Below are 18640 nucleotides of genomic sequence, written 5' to 3' on the forward strand. Positions count from 1 at the left end.
GAGTTCAAATACCACCAGACTTGTTTCTTGGCTGTGTAACTGTAGTCAAATTACTTAATCCTTCTTAGCCTGCTTCCTTATCTATAAAATGATCCTTATCTATATAATGAGCATTTGTTGGAATATTCCCTGGCTCCCATCCCCCTGAGACTTGAGTCAGGTGCAGATACTCTACAGCAGTGAGGTGTTCATCCTAGTCCACCCCAAAAGGGCAGTCATCTGCAGACTAGAGCTCTTGAAATCACCTATGCAAATCCATCACCATTTTAAATATCCCAGTGGATAGTGCTCTTTCCACCATATGCCAAGATTCTAATCAATCTTGATCATTACAGTTCCACCCACCCCCCGCCAAGAGGTTCACTGGATGTGATCATACTTACTGAGCAATTACAGTGAGCCACTCACTTTACCAATATTAACCCATCTAATACCTGTAACAGCCCATGAGGTGAACACTATTGTCATTCTCATTTTGCAGATGAACAAACAAGGCACAAAGAGGTTAAGTAACTGATACATGTCCTAGCACTCATTGCCACAGAAACAGAGGTATTTATTTATTCTATGTGGTTGTTGAGGGTTAAATATGAAATTATGTAAGTAAAGTGTTTAAGACAGTTCCAGGCATATAAAACCTGATCAATAAGTGATAGCTACAATTAATTAGTTCAGGAACACACAGTGTACTTTCAAGACCAGTTCAAAGTTTTCTGTGAAACCCTCCTTAGCCCTTTACCCAGAGTTCACTTCTGTGTGCTCCCATTACACCTGTTAATAATCCTATAATTGTCTTCCAATTTTGAGTTCTCCTTAGATATTTCTGTATACTTTTTCCATGATCTCAAGAATCTTAATATTCTGGAGTCATTCCTGCTAAGTATACTTAGAAAAAGAAGACACTCAGGGATGAAAATGAAAAGAAGTAGCATTAATAGCCCATAGAAGTACATGCCTCTGTGATGCTGTCTTGAAAGACCTAAAATAAACCCAAGTCTCAAAATGTACTTTTTACAGAAGAGGATGCTAAGATGTGTTAGAGAAAAATTGAAAATAATAAAATCTGCTCAGGAAGATGGGTAGAAATTTGAACTGCTCACATTATTTGCTTTTTTATGAAGTATATTTAATTAAAATATTACTATAGTATGTCATTTGTAAAGCCTCTGGATAAACTTTTTAATGAAACCCACAGGAATAAATCTTGAATGAAATTCCTCATTGAATTTAGCTAAAATTATTTTAAATGATAAAGGAACAAAGCAAAAGAGGGGGGAAAAGCAAATGTCAAATTGGCTTTTATCTTTTAAACTTTTATTATCTTGCCTGTTTCTTGAATAACAAATCTTCAAAGCAAGCACATACAGGATATCAGTCTTTTATCTCACTCCTATCAGAGGAAACCACTTTACAGGTAACTAAAAGTGATTTCCCAAATAGCAAAGAAACCTAAAAAAAAACAACCCACAATATTACCAGTAATAGACAGTATAAACTTCTCGAGCAGTTATTGTGCCTAATTGCAAAGCAAGAAATACTATTCTTCAAAAAAAATTGAATTTTTTAACAGTTCTACAACTCTGTTGAGATCTGTCATGGGAATTGTTTTTAATGAAAAATAATAGTTGATTTAATGCAGATTATTTTCAGAATTTTGAGGCATAAACCAAAGACTCTGAATAATGCTAACTTTGTGATTATGTTACATGGTTGGTTATCATTTTATTTTAAAAACTTCCAAATGATTGTAATTCTTCTTTGCTATTTACTGATTCCAATGGGTACTCCTGGAGGTTCTATTTGCCACAGCTTTGTGACCCTATGAGTTATTCCCATAACTAACCAAATGGTGTTTCACACTGAATTTTTGTATTCCTCCCAAAATCATAGGCTTACGCCCTAATCTTCAATGTGATGGTATTTGGGATGGGGCTTTGGGACACTAATTGTCTGCTGTGTCCCTCTCTTCCACTTTTTACAGGAGGGTTTTTTAGAAAGATTTTCTTTGCATCAGATCCTTATCAAAATTTATTTGCTGACAAAGCTGGTTTTCCTACAAACCCACAGGAACAGTTGAAATGAAAGCTGATGCAAGTCCTGCTCTGGCTAGAATACATTTTGAGTGTGCATTGTATGTGTATCAGTTTGGGTCAGCTACACTGACAGAGCTGGGCCAAGATATTTTCCTGCCTGTTAATCAAGGCCACACAGACAAAGCTCAAGGAAGGATGACCCTGGCCTCAGGAAGTTTTGAATCAGTTTCTATTTATAACCCACATGCAGTAGAACTTGAGATCAGGTCTTTACTCAGTTGATAGGAAAAATTCTCTGCCAAATTTTGTATTTGAGGAAACAGTTTATGGGCTTCTATGAGTGAAGCCTCTATGTGAAAGGAAGGAATGTGACAATAACTGTATTTTTGCTGATTTGGGTCAAGGATGTGGTGGCAGAGATGTGGAAATTTCAGTCAGTGACATAATAGGTTATTACAAATTTTAAAGCAAGAGATAGTTAATGGTACCTTGGATTGTCTTTAGCACTGTGTGTATTGGGTCCTCTGCTGCTAATAAAAATGTTGAAATAGGGTATGTGATGGGCTAATACTATTTCTCAAAATAGGATAGGAGGAAGAAATTAGCTATTGGTGTTTTTCTAGACTAGCTGGTTCTTCCTTTGGATATATACATAAACCTTTGGTTATTTGAGATGTATTTCTGTTATGTATGCTTTTTTTAAAAATATATTTTATTGGTTTTTTACAGAGAGGAAAGGAGAGGGATAGAGAGTTAGAAACATCAATCAGCTGCCTCCTACACACCCTCTACTGGGGATATGCCCACAACCAAGGTTCATGCCCTCGACCAGAATCGAACCTGGTACCCTTTAGTCCGCAGGCTGACACTCTATCCACTGAGCCAAACCAGTCAGGGCTATGTATGCTTTTTATAATATACTCTGTAGGTCCTTATTTCATTAAGAGGAGGTTTTGTAAAGAGTTAATTTATTATAAAATAATATTGTGTACTACTGTGTATAATCTCTTACAAAATCTCATTCTGCCAAACTTTAGGAAATTAAATATGACAGAACATAAAAACTGACAATTTGAGAAATACTACAAGTAATATTTTCAGAATGCCTTTATGGAGTTGAATTACTTAATGGACAACAGGTATGTTTTTATAGACTCAATATAAATGAATTACTTAGAGATAGGTGGGCAATGTTTTAGAGATGTTTAAAATATTATAGCCCAGCTGGTGTGGCTCAGTGTTTGAGTGTAAACCTATGAGCTAGGAGATCATAGTTGATTCTCGGTCAGGGCAGGTGCCGAGGTTGCAGGCTTGATCTCCAGTTGGGGGGGGCATATGGGAAGCAGTCGATCCATGATTCTCTCATCATTGATGTTTCTGTCTCTCCCTTTCCCTTCCTCTCTGAATTCAACAAAAAATATATTTTTTAAAAATTATAAAACTGTTAACATATTCTTTTCTTATGTTAATAGGATTATTCAAAATAAAGTTGCAGCCATCTTCAGCAAGGTTCAATGATTTAAAAAATTTTATAAAGAAATTTCTAAGTTAAAGATGAAAGAAAAATACTGGAATTATTTGGATTCTAACTGACAGGATAAAGAACACAGAATTTCCCAATTACATGTAATGGAACTGCAGTAAAATTCATCACTTTGGTATGCACCCAACTGGGAACATGGATGTTGGTTTTTCTCGTTCTGCTGTTCAGACACTGTCAAGAAGCCACTGCAAAAACATCAAACAAAAAATTTCTCAGTGGGAAGGAAGGACTAATGGTATATCTAATCCAGATAAGTGGCACCGAAAGGACTTTGGAACGAAATATAGTAACTGTCATCAGGAGATTCTTCTTAAGAAGAATCGTGTTGCTGAGGGAAAGAGCAAAAAGTTGGATGCAACCAACTCTCAAAACATTGGTCTAGATGTTAATGAAGATGCCAAAAGCCGGGATCAAAGTGAGGATGAAAGTGAGAAACGTGAAGGTAACGATACTCACTTCTTTAAAAGTGAATCAGAATCCAACTGGGTATGTTCCCGGGTCAAACAAATTGAAAGCTGGAAAGAAGTTGCTTTGGATCCAGAGACTTCATTACCTCCAGGAAATTTCTATACCTCACAGATACTGTGGAAGAAAATCGAGGCACTTCCCCCAGATAAAGTCCTCAATTTGGCTCTAGAACATTGTGTCTCTTCAGAAAAGGAACTGAATTTCAGAGTTCTGAAGAGTTCCTATGGAGTAACCAAGAGCTTGGAAAATATCTATTCTGAACCGGAAGGACAAGAATGTGGACCTTCTATAAATCCTTTGCCAAAACCTCGTAGGACATTCAGATATTTGTCTGAATCTGGTGTTATGCCATGTAAAGAAAGAAACTGTGACAGAAAACACTGTGAAAATAATTCTTGTGCAGAGTCTTATTTGGCCTCTTCTCAGGAACCTGAACCAAAGAAATATGGGGGGAAAATCAGAGGGAGATCTAAAAGGTATGTTTTTATTCAATAGGTAATGATTTGTACATATTTTCCTTACTGGACCCTGGAGTTCCTTTTTTCTTTTATAACAGTTTCCATTCCCCTAATTTGATTGTACAGATGTTGATTAACCCGAGGGGAAAATACGTACACAAGGAAATAGTAGAAGCATGCCTAATAGCTAACACAATCTACTGACATAGGAGCATCAGAAAAACTTCCATTTTCTGTCTTCAAGCATGTGTAGGGTAGCAGGTACAGTCTTCTACTTCATTTAGAGCATGCTGGCCCTGGTCTCCCTTCTTATTAGAGAATGAATTTAAAAAAGGTACCCAATGAAGAACATGAATAGAGATCGGCTAAAAGCCTCCAATTTTCTCATTGTGCATATAGGGTATTAGCCTAGTTTACTCTTAGATTTCTGATAAAACACCTTTATAATTTTGCACGTAAGTCTTTTACTTACCGATTTTTGTCTGTCATACCAATTTAAAGAAGACTAGAGTTTTAAAAGATACAACTTGAACATATATCTCCTTTCTTAAGGAAATCCTTTGAATTTGAAGACATTCAGCACTTCCGAAATCAGAACACACAGAAGATGCATGAAGAACTTGGAAGAAATTCTGGCTCAGCACTTTATTACACACAGTCTGAGGACAATATCTATGAGGATATCATATGTAGGTGTCCACAAACTTTGCAATTCAATTGAATGAGTATGTATTTTGTGGAGCCCTTAGATATAGGATGGTGTTTTCTTTTACAATCAAGCATATCTTGCTCTAGATTTTTCTTTTTAATATGGAAACCTTTGTTGTATAAATTCTTTTATTCTTTAATGGAGTATACAGCTAGTGTAGTGGACTGCTCAGTGCAGAAGTAGATGTTTCTAGTACCGTATTTTGATAATATTTTTTAGCTTGCTTGGACACCTGAGTAGTTTATAAGCTTAAAGTGCCATTAATTTTGAGACCTCCCTCCCTCCAGCAACGGGGAATAGAAAGCTGAACATACTTTTTAAAAATATGTCTTTTCCTAGCTGTAGTCACTTTGTTTTCATTTAGTTACGTTCCTCTAAACTTATTTTTTGTTGTTGTTTTTCAAGATCCCACCAAAGAAAATCCATATGAAGCTATTCCATTGCAGTCTTTTCCCATGTGGAGATCCCCTTCAGCATGGAAGCTTCCACCCCCCAAAAGTGCCTTCAAAACACCCAAGGTATAACCAGAGAATTAGCATAAGAAAACATTACATCTTGTTCCCTAGAAAAAGGTTGAAATGGTTTAACTAGTGCCAAAACTGAGAGGCATTAAAATATGGGGTTGTTTTGTAATGGTGGGGTTTTTTTATTCTTTGTTTTGGGGGTAGCATACAGCTTTTTATTTTCTTTGGTTGGAGGGGTTGTTTGTTTGTTGTTTAGCACTTTAAAAAAAATTGAATGTAAGCACCTTTAGACAGGCCATGAACTTTGCAGTTCACTATAGTTAGTTACCACAGCTCCCTATTAGTCACAGGAAGTCTGGTCCCTGAAAACATTCACCACTCCTGGAAGCAAAGGCTGCCTTGAGTCAATGAGGACTCTGAGCCATGGTTTTCTGGAAATTGGATTACAATGTAGTAGAAGAACTTTGGATTAGAAGCTTGGTGAAAAAGAAATTACGGTATCCTCATGTAAGATGATTTTAAAGAAAAGATAAATATTTTTCTGGGGTAGCTTTGAATTTTAGAACACAGGCATTAACTAGATGATCTTACCCTTACCACACTACATTTTCTCCTGTTTTAGCTTCCTCCCAAACCTCCATTCCTTCACCGGAAGACCATGGAACTGAAGAACTCGCAAGCTTATTTAAGGTCAAAGTTCACAAAGGATACCACTTTGCCCGTCACTTTAACTGAATGGAAGCTCTTCCGAGCTGGAGAAGTTGCAAGCAGGAAAAGAAAAAATGTTCCAAGGGTAAGGATTTTCTTTCTTTGACTCTTATTTCAGCATTTATTGTAAGAAAATGAGAATAAATAAACTTTAGATGGATATAAATAATGGGTTAGAACTGACCCACTGGAATTACAGTGGTTCTCCACCTTCCTAATGCCGCGACCCTTTAATACAATTCCTCATGTTGTGGTGACCTCCAACCATAAAATTATTTTCGTTGCTACTTCATAACTGTAATTTTGCTACTGTTTTGAATCGTAATGTAAATATCTGATATGCAGGATGTATTTTCATTGTTACAAATTGAACATAATTAAAGCATAGTGATTAATCACAAAAACAATATGTAATTATATATGTGTTTTCCGATGGTCTTAGGCGACCCCTGTGAAAGGGTCGTTCGACCCCCAAAGGGGTCGCGACCCACAGGTTGAGAACCGCTGAATTAGGAGCTTTGGAAAGCAGCCTTAACTAGGTTTTTGCTCATGCATGCAGAAAAATGCATGGCTTTTGCCAAGATTTCTTGATGGTTTTGGAAATTGACTTTAGATCAGTGGTTCTCAACCTTCTAGCCCTTTAAATACAGTTCCTCATGTTGTGATCCAACCATAAAATTATTTTCGTTGCTACTTCATAACTGTAATGTTGCTACTGTTATGAATCGTAATGTAAATATCTGATATGCAGGATGGTCTTAGGCGACCCCTGTGAAAGGGTCGTTCGACCGCAGGTTGAGAACTGCTGCTTTAGATGGAGGGCTTCACTTCAGCTACCTTAGTTCTCATTGCAGTCAAATGCTTGGGTCAGGGAAGCACTAGAATATCATATATAAGAACATTTTATTAAGCTGTCTTCGGTCTTCTCACTCACTTACATTATTGCCAAAGTGAATTCAGTTTTGTGTGCAAGTTTAGATTTTCAGTAATTACAGAGTATAGGCCATTAAATTTGGGACAAATATTTCCATTCAGAGGAAGAAAAAAAGAAACTTGTCTATTACTTGGGAATAGAAATTTTCAGCACTTATATTAAATAAACTACTTCTTTCTCAAGGAGAAAAGTCAATAAGTCTGTAGTCATCTCAACCAAAGCCAATGGAACCAAAATGAAGAAATGGGGATTATTTGTAGACAAATATATATATTTTAGGAGAGACACTTAATAAATTACATGAAAATATTTTCAAACTCTTTATGATACTTTGTTCTTCTGTAATTCAGAATGTCTTCAGGATTACTGGTAAGAAATGAAAAAAATCCAGTCATTTAAATAGTACTCCTTTCCTTAATCCCATTCGTTTAGCACAGTTTTTGTACCTGATTTTAACACTAAACAGAAGTCACAGCTGTTTCTTGGTTTCGTAACTGATTGGCTCCTTGGGAAATACTCTGTTCCATAATTACTTTAATTCTTCTGATCTATTTCCTGCCCCTCCCACTTTAATATGTGAAAAGTTAAAGACACAGTTTCTAAAATGCACTAAACATATCTCTCTCAGTGAAAAAAAAAAAATCCTTAGCTGTTTATTCTCCTATGAATGATGAGGAAGAGTTAAGAGGTTTGAAGAATTAACCAGGCCTTCAGCAACCTTTCTCCCCTTCGATAGACCACGCTGGCACAAAGAAGCCGCTTCCCACATGGCCCAGAAATAACTCATCGTGTGTTCCCAGGGGCCAGAACACAAACACAATAGAGACTTCATTTAAGATATGGTTTTTGGAGCGGCATGAACAAATACTTAGGAATTATGGATTGTAGAGTCTAATGAGACCCGAGGAGATTTGAGTGCTTTAGACTCATGCCTCTGTTTTCTGTACTGTGGATCTCCTGACTGCTTGAAGTATGTTCTTTCTGATTATAGGTGATAGGATCCAACTTTTCCTTTTCTAATATTTCCCAAAGGTTTTGGAGGGGTTTTGTTTGTTTGTTTGTTTGTTTGTTTGTTTGTTTGTTTTTTAGAATTATGGGGTGGGAGGAGGAAGATGAGGAACTCTTGATTATCAGGCAGGAACAGACTGTTAGCATTTCTACCTGTGTTCCTCCTTGAGTTACATGCTTTTCAGATGTTCCATTTGCAATACAAATTTTGGTTTTGGAGTGTTTTTCGGAACAATATTCCACACGAAAGCCGTTTTCATTTATTTCCCCTTTGATGACTGGAGCTATCCCTGGAAGAGAAACTGGTTTCATAGTTTGAAAATCACTGATCTAGTCCATATGGCTCTTCCCCACCCTTCCTTTCTTACCCTCCTATGGAAGCCTAGAGTGGATTCCCTAATGTTTGTGTCACATGTGTACAACAATGTGGTTCCCATCATTTCTTAGGAAGGCTGTTCTACAGTATTTCCTACAATTAGAAGATAAAAGTAGGTTCTTCTTCCTAGCTCATAACCAAATTTTACTACTTTACCTCATCTTTCTAGGACAGATTGTTCCCTTTCCTTTATAACAGTTGAGTATACTTTGGAGTATACTTTTCAAATGCACATTAATAGTTATAGTAGTTATGCTCATATTGACCAATGTCACCCTGGTAAGTTTAATTTAAAAAAATGTATACTAGTTTTGTTCATTTGCAACAAAAAATATGTGTTTGCTCTCATATATCGTTCCATAGCCCCTAACAGTACCCTTTTACATTGGATTCTTTTATTTGTTTTTTATAATGCTGATATTTAAGGACATTGGTAATTTTTCACTTGCATGGCCGCCACAAAAAATCTTTAAAAGAACAAACTCATCCAAAAATGTGGGGGAAATCTGCATATTGGAAGCACATGTTTCTCACATGTTATTTTTTGCTCTGGACTCATTCACTGCCTGTGGATTGCCAACATCACTGGAGAGACAAGGACAAAAGAGAAAACAAGAGTGTTTTTCTCCAACTTTGTTGGTTATCATTTCATATAATGTTCCTAACAATTGTAATTCTGAGCATTAAATATGTTAAATCAGAATTAATAGTTAAGAAAAAGCTTGGAATTTTAAGTAAAAGATACGTGAAAAAAACTAATCACTTCTTCCTTTTTTAAAGTGGCTGTTGATCAGCTTTAATTCTTTCCTTTTTTAAAAAAAATATATTTTTTGCCGAAACCGGTTTGGCTCGGTGGATAGAGCGTCGGCCTGCGGACTGAAAGGTCCCAGGTTCATTTCCGGTCAGGGGCATGTACCTGGGTTGCGGGCACATCTCCAGTAGGGGATGTGCAGGAGGCGGCTGATCGATGTTTCTCTCTCATCGATGTTTCTGACTCTCTATCTCTCTCACTTCCTCTCTGTAAAAAATCAATAAAATATATATATATTTCAAAGAGGAAGGGTGAGGAAAAGAGAGAGAAACATCAATGATGAGAAAGAATCATTGATTGGCTGCCTCCTGCATGCCCCCTACTGGGGATCAAGCCCACAACCTGGGCATGTGCCCTGACCTGGAATCAAACTGAGACCTCCTGGTTCATAGGTTGACACTCAATCACTGAGCCACACTGGCCAGGCTCTTTTCTTTTAAGCCCAGTCTGTGTATATGTCTGTCTCTGTCTCTGTATTTCATATACTCCTCCCAGCAGCAAAGAAATCATCCTAATGAATAATGTTTATTAAATGGAGTATAGTTATTGTACTCGAGCATATTTGAGAGTCTCCTAATTTTATGATGTTTCTAAAATAAATTGTAATATTAGTACGTCTAGTAGTAAAGAGATAGAATATTCCCTTTGACAAAAACTTTCTATGTATGATTTATCCTCTCATTATTAAAAATTCCTGGGAGCAAAAATAACTGAGCCCCACCCTGCCTTCCAAGTGAGTAAGTATTCCACTTCCTACTCTGGGCAGGCAAAAACTTGAGTCTGATAGTAAATGCTTGGTCACCCTGTTAGGTGCAGTATCTAGATTTCCTGCATGTCGTGACACGGAATGACAAGGAATCTCTCCAAGAGCCTGTGCTGGGCTCTTCTGGAAAGGACTGCCCTTTTTGTACCCACGTAACATGGACTTTGTTTAGAGCAACGTACTATCTTCATAAAGATCATTTAGCCCTGGCTGGTTTGGCTCAGTGGATAGAGCGTTGTCCTGCAGACTGAAGGGTCCTGGGTTCGATTCTGGTCAGGGGCACATGCCCGGGTTGCGGGCTCAATCCCCAATGTGGGGCATGCAGGAGGCAGCCAATCAATGACTCTCTCTCATCATCGATGTTTCTGTCTCTCTCCCTCTCCCTTCCTCTCTGAAATCAATAAGAAAAAACCTTTTAAAAGATCATTTTAGATTCAAAATTGAGAAATGTAAGTTTCATTTAGAAAATGGACCTTTTTCTCAATGTGAATCTCAAATTGATACTAGGCTGCAAACTTGTTGGTGTTGGTTTTAACTTGTACTTTTCTGGTCTTTTTCAGCTTGTATTGAGAATAGATGACATATTTGAATCAAAGAGAGGGAAAAAGAGAGTAAAGTTACATCCGTACACTGGAAAAGACGTACCTCCTTCTAAAGGTAAGAATTGTTCCAGCTGTCCATAGCTATCAGCATATGGGGAGAGAATCATTATATAACTTAATGGTTGGTGTGAATAATTTTTGGTTTACTTTCCTGTCTATCCCACTTAAATATAAAACTTATTTAGGATAAGGGACTATTTCTTATTCTTCCTCAAACTCCTCTTATTTAGTTCTTTATCAAGTAATAAGTAAATAAATAGATAATTAAATAAATCAAAAATATATACATATAAACCAATGAGATTAATTTTCATAGGTAAATTGCATCATTCTTTTGTAGATCTACTTTCATTTATAGTCATTTATCAGTATAGACTCTTTCAGTGGAGAAATGAAAATATTACTAGGTATATATTGACTGAAAGTATATGGTACTCAACTTGTAGTCAGTCATCTTATAAGTTCCATAGTTTTATCCTTCAGATGCCTAGATAAAACTTATATTGTTCTAATTAAGAAGCTTTCAACATCCAGAGTAAATTATTAGAATTTTCTTTAAAACTTATGCAAGATTCTTTAACTTGCCCTAGCCAGTTTGGCTCAGTGGATAGAGCTTCGGCTCACGGACTAAAAGGTCCCAGGTTCGATTCCAGTCAAGGGCATGTACCTTGGTTGCAGGCATATCCCCAGTAGGAGGTGTGCAGGAGACAGCTGATCGATGTTTTTCTCTCATCGATGTTTCTAACTCTCTATCCCTCTCCCTTCCTCTCTGTAAAAAATCAATAAAATATATTTTAAAAAAAATTTTAACATGGTTGTCTGGCAAAGAATATGCAGGATTTAGTAGTTTTTGTCTGTGAGATTCATAAGTCAAGAACAACAGCCAAATCATACCAGAAGAGTATATTTAATATTTTTTCAGATTTCCAAAGACAAAAATATTTAAATTTCCTTTAAATCTGTTTTACCTTCTAACAATTACTATCTGAAAGTGAAATTCTTCGTGTTACAATTCAAGACTCTTTCTTCTTACTCTACAATGATTAAAATCAACTGGTCACCATTTTAAATGCCAGTTTTTATATTCTCAAAAGCAATTAGTAAAAGACGTTTCAGTCTTCTACAGAAGAAATACTTCTGATTATTGTTAATAATAGCTAACATTGCTGGATGAAGCAATAGTTTCTTTACGTACTCTACCTCGTGTGTAACGTATGACCACATTAGGAGGTAGGGACTATCCTAATTATACAAACTAAGAAACAGAGGAGGAAATGTCGTTTTAAATCAAGGAGCATGGAACCACAAGGTCTTACCCTTTTCCGTCACCAACAGTTACTCTCAATTTTTCTCACAAACTTTGATTTTTAGCAGTTTCACTGTCTCCTTTCCATGTTTCCTTATCTTCACTAAGGATATGGCCAAAGGCTTTTAATTTGTAAAACCCAGAACTAGATACAGAAGATGAAAACTGATGCCAGATATTATGCTGGATCTTTTCAAATATATTATTTGTTTTCTAAACAGCCCTCTGTGGCAGATAGTAACCTCACTGTTGTTGACAAGGACATAAATTATAAGTTGCAAATTATGTACAATATCAGGACACTGGGACCAGGACAAATTCTAAAGAACATTATCATTTCCCCAGATGAACAGAGTCTATTGATAACTATACTCTCCAGATATGGCACCCTCAGTAGGTTAATACCGATCTCTTATTCGAATGCTTTATGCCTTATGGATTAGGAACATTTTAGTAAATTCAGCTGTAAAACAAGTTTTTGAAGAGACAAATTCTTTTTTCACTGCATCATTACTGAAAAGGAAAAAAATTCAGCAGCCTGAATTGCCAACTTCTAGCACACACACACAAAATGCAGTCCTTAAGTTGTAAGTTGTAACCCTTTCCTATAAGATTGTTATTCATTTGTGTGCCTCAAAGACAACATGCATTTATCCAGTCTCCGTGACTAACGTCTCCAGCAGGCCAGGGGCTTTCTCTCAGGCCTGAGGATCTCCTGGTTCTATGGTCACTGTTCTCAGATTTTTGTTTTCCTTCTTACGCTTTTGTCTGCTTATCAGCAATGTCTAGTAGAACCAAATAATTATATTTACCTACTGTGTCAGTTCATGCTAAGCTGTACTGAATCTATTCCAACCTAAACATTTCTTAAGTTTCAGTTATCAGCATTACAGAATGCTTTAGTGCCATTCTTCAGTTCTGTCATTACAGTTTTCTGTGTTAAAGTCACATGTAAAAAGAAACAACCTAATACTTTTTAAAAATATATATATATATATTTTATTGATTTTTTACAGAGAGGAAGGGAGAGAGATAGAGAGTTAGAAACATCGATGAGAGAGAAACATTGATCAGCTGCCTCCTGCACATCTCCCACTGGGGATATGCCCGCAACCCAGGTACATGCCCTTGACCGGAATCGAACCTGGGACCTTTCAGTCCGCAGGCCGACGCTCTATCCACTGAGCCAAACCGGTTATGGCCTAATACTTTTTTGATCCCTATAGATTCTGTGTAGATTTTCTTGGTGGCTTATAAACCCCTTAACCTTAACCTTCATTTAGTGTCCCAGAGTGCAAGTCACAAAACCATAGATGTGAATGTATTATAAGGTCTTTTCCAGTTACATTACCTCTCCTCCCTTTTCCCTTTCTTTTCTTTTTTTCCTTAAACTTCCTAGGCTCCCCGAAGGTGCCTGCGGCTAACGACTCAGGAGCTGACAGCAGTTGTTCCTTCATACCGAACAGTGTTTTCTAGCCCCAGTATACTTTTTGTCATGGTGGTTAATTTGAAGTTACAAACATATGTGGTACCCAATATTTAAATAGCTAATTTTTTTGTAACATCGCTTATGTCCCTGGGCCTTGTTTTTCCTTATATATTTAAAGTTTTCCCCTTTCTTTACATTTTACTTTTGCCCTAACTTTTCAGATTTAATCTAGAAATTTTTTGTTCACTTGTAAAGCACTCTCTTGTGAAAGTATAGCCCTTATTCTCAAGAAACTTAACATTTGTTTGGGAAAAATAAGAGCAGCTGAAAGCAGAATTCTGAATAGAAGAGTTCAGTTTGGCCTAGAGTTCGCTTAGAGGTATCGCAAGAGAGAGATTGTTCCTTCATAAACTTATTTGGTAACCCCCCTTGCCCCAACATTTTCCATGATTTTAAATTCATAGTTTGTTCTCTGTTGAGATTTTTGTTTAGTCAGGTTGGTGTTCAACCTTGGATATTTTATTCGAGAATTTAAAGATAAGGATATGGATGTAGAAATAGACTCCAAACTAGACTTCTTAAGACTAGTCTGAACTACTGTTAATTTCTAGGATCAGGAAGGGAGGGAGTGGGAAGAAGACAGAGTAGAGTAGAGCCTCCTCTGGGCCTTTCGTTTTCTTGTGACTGTCCTGCCCTGATGTAACTAAGTGGTTGGAGACAGGCTCAGCTTTCCTGACCCCAAGCCCCCAGGTCTGTGGAGGTTTCATATTGTTTTCATCCTCGTGTACTTCCTACCGTTGGACAAATACAAATGGAAACTACTTCTCTCTTTTCAGGTGAAACCAGTGGGAACGAAAGTGATGCCGAGTATCTGCCAAAGAGTGAGTGAGTCAATGGGCTGCTCCCTTTCTCGTGATGATCACGGTATAGGTGGGGTGGCACCTGCCTGTGTGATTAAGCATGTTTTCCCACAAGAAGTGTCATATTGTAGGAGATTTCATTATAAAAGCTTCTTGAGATTTGGCGAACTAAGCAGCACACTGTCAGATGTCTGACAGCATTAAACATCTCCCGGAGTGGAGTGAGGCAAACCCTCATGGTTCTAAGATGGAATGTTCTTAGGGGAGTGGCAGAGCTGCGTGTCCAGACAAATGTGTAGACATTTCCCAGCAGCCAAAATAGGGTATGTGTGAATCACCCACTGAGACAAATACTTGTCACTCAATATCAGATTTTTCATAGTCGCTCAAGTGTAATTAAGTGACTTTGATATCTCTGACACTGAGATATAAAACATTGATCTCTTTCTTCTTCATAGGCATTTATATTCCAAATTATTGTGCCATTTATTTTTTGTTAGACTATAGAATATGCCATGCAGTTTTTGCTATATTTGTTCTTATGCTTCATGGTGCTCGATACCCTTCATTTAATGGATTCTCACCGGAAGTTTTTCAGTTCCTGTTTAACTGATTGGCAAACAAGGCATGGAGAAAGTAGGAGACATGAATAATCAAAGCTGCGTGCAGGGCAGTTCCAAGTCTGATACGCTGATCTTACGATTAACAGTCAGGTGCTCCCTCCACTGGCCTGAATTGGTTCAGGTGTTTGATTCTGCAGCCTGAAGGTGAAACTTAAGTCAGCATCAGGTTCAGCCTGGATGTGCACAGATGACTAATTTAGTGCTGTTGATACTGAGAAATAGGACCTAAAATTTTCTTGACTTGAACTGAACCCTTTGGGATAAGAAAAATTTTTCCTAGAACACTAAAAGTACTAGATAATTCTGGGAAGTCACTCCTAGATGTATTTTTGATCCATAGTGTAACTCTTTTGGGGGCATAATGCATCATATATTTTTTTAAAAATCAAAATGTTTAGTCAGAGGATGAGTCTTTCCATCGTTGGCGCAGAATGACACATAAGCAAGTCTCTGAGCCACTTGGACTATTTCCTCTGCAAGTATTACCTTTTCCCTAGGGGCACTATCTCAAATTGTTCAGAATTAAAGATAAATGAGAATAAAGGATAAATGCTAGCCAGTTTTGAGTGGTATTGCTTGCACTGTTTAAGTGGTATGTTTTTATTCTTTTGAGAAATAGTCTGCAAATGGATGTCTTCTACTTCAATTATTTTCTCTTGCATTTAGCATCATTTATTGGTATTTATTTCAGAGATGAAGTGAGAGAAAGGGAGAGATAGAAACATCAATGATGAGAGAGAATTATTGATCGGCTGCCTCCTGCGTGCCCCTAACTGGGCATTGAGCCCACAACCCTGGCATGTGCCCTGACCGGAAATTAAACCTTGACCTCCTGGTTCATAGGTTGACTCAACTGAGCCATGCTGGCTGGGCTAGCGTCATTTATTGATAAAAGCACATGTCCATTATTAGAACTATGTGCCAAGGAGAGAAGGAAAAAGGACAGTTTCTTTCACGTGAGAATAGTTTTTGTTTTAATTTTATCAAACTTCATGTATTTACCTTCTGTAAGACTCAGTTCTTTTATCATATCATCCTCCTCCCTCCCCCCTATGATTTCATGGTCCCAATAGTGATATCTTTTGTCAGGCCAGTGCTTTTGCCTGACATGTTCCGTGTGTCCTGGTGTTAGGCCATGAAAGATGGGATAACATAGAGTATGTGTTGGGACATAAGAGTATCAGTTGGGACATGGAGCATCAGTCCCAACACAGGGCCCCCAAGTGCTTGTGAGAATCTGCACTTGACCCTCAAGCCTGTCATAGCCCTAACAGGTATATCTGTGTGGCAGACATTGGTTAGTAAACATTCGTTCAGCAGCAGCTGAGTGAAGATTAGTCCTGAATGGGTTGCGACCTCTGGCTGCGAGAGGGAAGCTGGCTTCCAAGGAAAACAAGGCTCTGTGCTGTCGTTGCAGATCGCCACAAGCGCTTAGCACAACTGCAGCAGCCTTCCAAGAGGAACCCCCACTACCAGACCTTAGAGCGCGACCTCATTGAATTACAGGAGCAGCAGCTGTTTGAACTCTTTGTGGTAGTGTCTCTGCAGAAGAAACCATCAGAAATAAGCTACAGTCCCCAGGTCATTCAGCAGTTCCCTGGCAAGGTAGGTGCAAACAGGCAGGGGGCATTCAGGAATGTTCCTGTGTCTCTTCATGTATTTATTTCCTCTCTTGTTTATTGTTGTCTTGGTCAGCTTTTAGTAGTGTGCAGTACTTCCTATAGGGTCTGGTAGATGACTCTGATGACATCTTTGTGTGTGTGTGTGTGTGTGTGTGTGTGTGTGTGTGTGTGTGTGTGTTGATATTGATATCACAGAGGAAGGGAGAGGGAGAGAGAGATAGAAACATCAATGATGAGAGAGAATCATTGATCAGCTGCCTCCTGCATGCCCCACAATGAGGATCGAGCCCACAACTGGGCATGTGCCCTGACCGGGAATTGAACCGTGACTTCCTGGTTTATAGGTTGACACTCAATCACTGAGCCATGCAGGCCGAGCTTTGATGACATCTTATGTCAAGCATGAGCTGCCACCTCAAGGGGGAAAAAAGCTCATTATCCAAGTTTGTTTTTTATTTTTTGCTCTGCTATTTACTAAGTGACCTCTAACAAGTTGCGAAGCCTCCGTTTTCTCGTCCTTATTGAGAGGAATAATAAATGTGGCAGAACAGGGTAGCAGTTTAGAGCATGAATTCTAAACCAGCTATCTGCATTTGCCACTTATTAGCTCTGTGACTTTGAGCAATTACATAATTGCCCTGTGCCTCGGTTTCTTCATTTATAAAACGGAGAGAATCATAATAATGTCCATTTCACTGAGCTGTGGTGAGGACTCAATGAGCTATATAAGGCCCTTTGAACGGTGTCTAGCCCATAGTAAGCCCCATATGGTGCCAGGGGTGGGCATACTTTTTGACTCGAGGGCCACAATGGGTTCTTAAACTGGACCGGAGGGCCGGAACAAAAGCATGGATGGAGTGTTTGTGTGAACTAATATAAATTCAAAGTAAACATCATTACATAAAAAGGTACGGTCTTTTTTTTTTTTTTTTTTTTTAGTTTTATTCATTTCAAACGGGCCGTAGTTTGCCCACGGCTGTGTAGCCATTAGTGGGGATTTAGACATAATGTATGCAAAGCGCCATTCCTGGCACATGTAAGCGCTTGGTAAATGGTAGCTGTTTTTTGTTTTTTTTTATTGGTAGCTATTATTAACAATATTATTTAGTTTGCTCTGCCCTTTTCAAAACATGATTCATTCATTTCATCAAATATTTCTTAAATACCCACTGTTTGCCAATAGTAGGTGCTAGGAATACAAATGAAAAAGATCTTCTTGGTCCCTGCCCTTACAGGGCTTAGAACACAGACCCCAGATGTGGCAGCAAATACAAAGAGAGGAACATAATCATTGCATCAGGGTTTGCAAACCGTGGCCTCTGAGCAAATTGAGCCTACAGATTTTTTTTTTTATTTGTGGTGTTTTGTAAAAATAATAACAATAAATTATTTGTTGCCAATGTTTAAAAGTCAAATTTCACATAAAAACCTGTGCTTCTGCTTTTTCCTGAGAAACTGGAAAGCCTACCCGCACTCAGCCTACATTCCTGAGGGGCAGAAATTGGCTGAAACTGAATAAGCCATGGCTGACCTCATGGGCACGTGACCAGCACAGTCACATGAGGCCCCTCCCTCAGAAGAGCCCTGTGCTGGGGATTGAATGCTCTGTAGTCCCCACTGCAATTCTTAGTAACGTTGTCTTTGAATTTGTGTTTTGGAAGTGAGATCTGATGGGACAAGGAGGCAAGAGGCTAGGTCTTAAAGGCTTGGTTCATGCATGGTCTCACCTCTTGCCACCTCCCCAGGATGGTTCTCTACTTGTCCTCTCCCCTGCCCCCTGGTTTCCTGGGCCCTGTCTCACTTCCCCCCTTCTGCCCCTACTCAGTGACTACTGCCCCCTCTGTCCCTGGCAGGGACTTGGGCATAGGCATGGAGAGGGTCAGGATCAGGCAAGCATTGCCCCACAGAATCTCTAGGCAACGC

At 38.3% G+C, this 18640-nt stretch overlaps 1 protein-coding gene across 5 annotated transcripts in view; it reads left to right on the plus strand.

Moving 5' to 3' along the window:
• The window catches only part of DENND2C (DENN domain containing 2C), a 52660-nt gene that overhangs the window by 15804 nt on the left and 18216 nt on the right, over positions 1-18640 (plus strand). For all 5 annotated transcript variants that reach the window (XR_004973338.1, XM_036343809.1, XM_036343811.1 and 2 more), the window contains exons 2-8: positions 3506-4520; positions 5055-5191; positions 5617-5729; positions 6298-6468; positions 10836-10932; positions 14449-14493; positions 16513-16700. Coding sequence is in view for 4 of the 5 variants with exons in the window: in XM_036343809.1 (XP_036199702.1) it covers positions 3694-4520; positions 5055-5191; positions 5617-5729; positions 6298-6468; positions 10836-10932; positions 14449-14493; positions 16513-16700 (1578 nt within the window). In the remaining variant the exon portion in view is untranslated. The remainder of the gene's footprint in view (positions 1-3505; positions 4521-5054; positions 5192-5616; positions 5730-6297; positions 6469-10835; positions 10933-14448; positions 14494-16512; positions 16701-18640) is intronic.

Source organism: Myotis myotis, unplaced genomic scaffold (genome assembly GCF_014108235.1).
Source record: "Myotis myotis isolate mMyoMyo1 unplaced genomic scaffold, mMyoMyo1.p scaffold_m19_p_18, whole genome shotgun sequence".
Taxonomy (NCBI): Eukaryota; Metazoa; Chordata; class Mammalia; order Chiroptera; family Vespertilionidae; genus Myotis; species Myotis myotis.